Genomic DNA, 1,945 nt, shown 5'->3' with positions numbered 1-1,945 from the left:
CCTCCCTCTACCCACACTGCACACTAACGCCGCGCTCCGTATCCCCGCTCGCCTACCATCTGCGACGACTTCGGGTACTTGGCCTGCACGGCGGCGACAAAGTCTTCGCCCTTGCAGATGTGCAGGAATCCGCAGCGTGGGAACCAGCGTGCGTGCTCCACCCACACGTCGTCGTGCGGCTCCCAGTTGCGCAGGCCGCCCGAGCAGAAGAAGCACTTGACGTTGTCCTGTATGCCTGCGCGAGCGGCGAGCGCGGACGAACAAGAGGCAGTCTGGTGAGCCGGGGGTTTGAGAACGACGTGTTTCGATCCTTATTGGCTCCAATTGTAGAGCATGGAGCTGTGGCATTGCGTTGATTTCATTACTAGGCTTTGTTACGCAATGCTGCTTCCGGTGATAGGGGTATGGTTGCTATGCTGACTTTTTAATGATTCAATTAATATTTATTTGAATGCGACATATTAGTGAGGTGTTAAAATAGCATATATTGGTGAGGCAACTCAAGGTACGACACACACACACCGTATCGTACACACACACATCGTATAGAGTATTACGAGTGCGGCACTTGGGCATATAACATTTTGGTGATGGATTTACGATAACATTAACATACGATTTTACTGGGGCTTTTAATTGCGACATTTTAGAGACGAGTGGACGAGCATGCACACATACACACGCACACACACACATACATGCGCACAAAATACACGCATGCACGCACACGCACGCACGCACGTACATACAGGCACACACACACGCACGCACCCACGCACGCACGCACGCACGCACGCACGCACACACACACACACACATACACATGACACACACACACATACACATGACACACACACACATACACATGACACACACACACACGCACGCACGCACGCACCCACGCACGCACCTCACACATACACGCACATGAACACATGCGCGCATGAACGCACACACAGCATACCTGCGTAGAAGAAGCCAGCCTCGGCGAGCTGCTGCGGCTGCTGCTCGCGTGTCTCGTGTGGCCACGTCTCGTAGCTCTGCACGCGCGACGCGAGCGTGGCGTAGGCCGCGTGCGTCGGCCGCGCCGTCACGCCGACAACGTTCACCTCCTCCCAGCCGGGCTCCGTCGCGCTCGGCACCACCTCGACGCTGTACGCCACGGGCACACCGCTAGAGGGCGCTCGCTGCGGCCTGTGCACGACAACGACGCTCGCGTCACGATTCGCAGACATGGCGGAGTAACCGCGCGCGTAGCAGAGCTTTGCTACTCGGAAGAGTGANCCCGAATATCGTGACCGTACGTCGAGCGGTTAAGATTTGTGCCCAACTGTTGACGGACGGACGGACGGACGACCGGACGGACGACCGGACGGACGGACGGACGGACGGTCATGCGATTCTACAAGCTGCATCTGACTATGTCAGATGAGCTAAAAATAACACTGACGAAATTTTATTAGCATGTGAGCTATAGAGATCCGATGAAATTATTCAATCAAATAATCTACCCACTCCCACACACCATACTTACACCCCCCATGCACACGCACAACCACCCACCATCTCACACACCCCATACACACCCACAACCACCCACCATCTCACACACCCCATACACATCTGCTACATACTTAATCAGGGTTCATAGTAGTAAGACACATGTTGAAATAAGGACTTATAAGACCCTTTCTGGACCGACTATTAAAGTACACTAATAATATTTATATACACAATTGCACAGCAGATTTAATTATTCCGTATTATATATACAACAATTCTTACTCAAAGTCGAGAACAGTAAGTCGAAAAATAAGGACTATTAAGTACTTTTCTAAGATTTTACCAAAAATAAGTACTAATAAGGGCCCTTATTTTATTTTTGGCAAAATAAGTACTTATAAGACTTTGGAAGACCCGCCACGAACCTTGCTTATGTACAACA

General features: G+C 51.3%; 1 protein-coding gene across 1 annotated transcript; it reads right to left on the bottom strand.

Annotated features, from left to right (window-relative positions):
* Positions 1-23: 23 nt before the first annotated feature.
* LOC106818997 (putative inhibitor of apoptosis) lies at positions 24-1,235 on the bottom strand. The gene is made up of 2 exons (XM_014823657.1): positions 965-1,235; positions 24-235 (listed from the first exon to the last, which is right to left on the bottom strand). The coding sequence occupies exons 1-2, from the start codon at positions 1,233-1,235 to the stop codon at positions 24-26; spliced, it is 483 nt and encodes a 160-aa protein (XP_014679143.1).
* Positions 1,236-1,945: the final 710 nt, after the last annotated feature.

This window comes from Priapulus caudatus, unplaced genomic scaffold, assembly GCF_000485595.1.
Source record: "Priapulus caudatus unplaced genomic scaffold, Priapulus_caudatus-5.0.1 Scaffold2728, whole genome shotgun sequence".
Classification (NCBI taxonomy): domain Eukaryota; kingdom Metazoa; phylum Priapulida; class Priapulimorpha; order Priapulimorphida; family Priapulidae; genus Priapulus; species Priapulus caudatus.
The sequence above is the reverse complement of the archived record's forward strand: the minus strand, read 5'-3'. Positions and strand labels throughout refer to the sequence as shown.

Coding starts and splice junctions, on each gene's coding strand:
- LOC106818997 (XM_014823657.1), bottom strand. CDS start 1,235: ATGTCTGCGAATCGTGACGCGAGCGTCGTTGTCGTGCACAGGCCGCAG. Junction 236..964: donor GGCTGGCTTCTTCTACGCAG/GTATGCTGTGTG, acceptor CCGCTCGCGCAG/GCATACAGGACAACGTCAAG.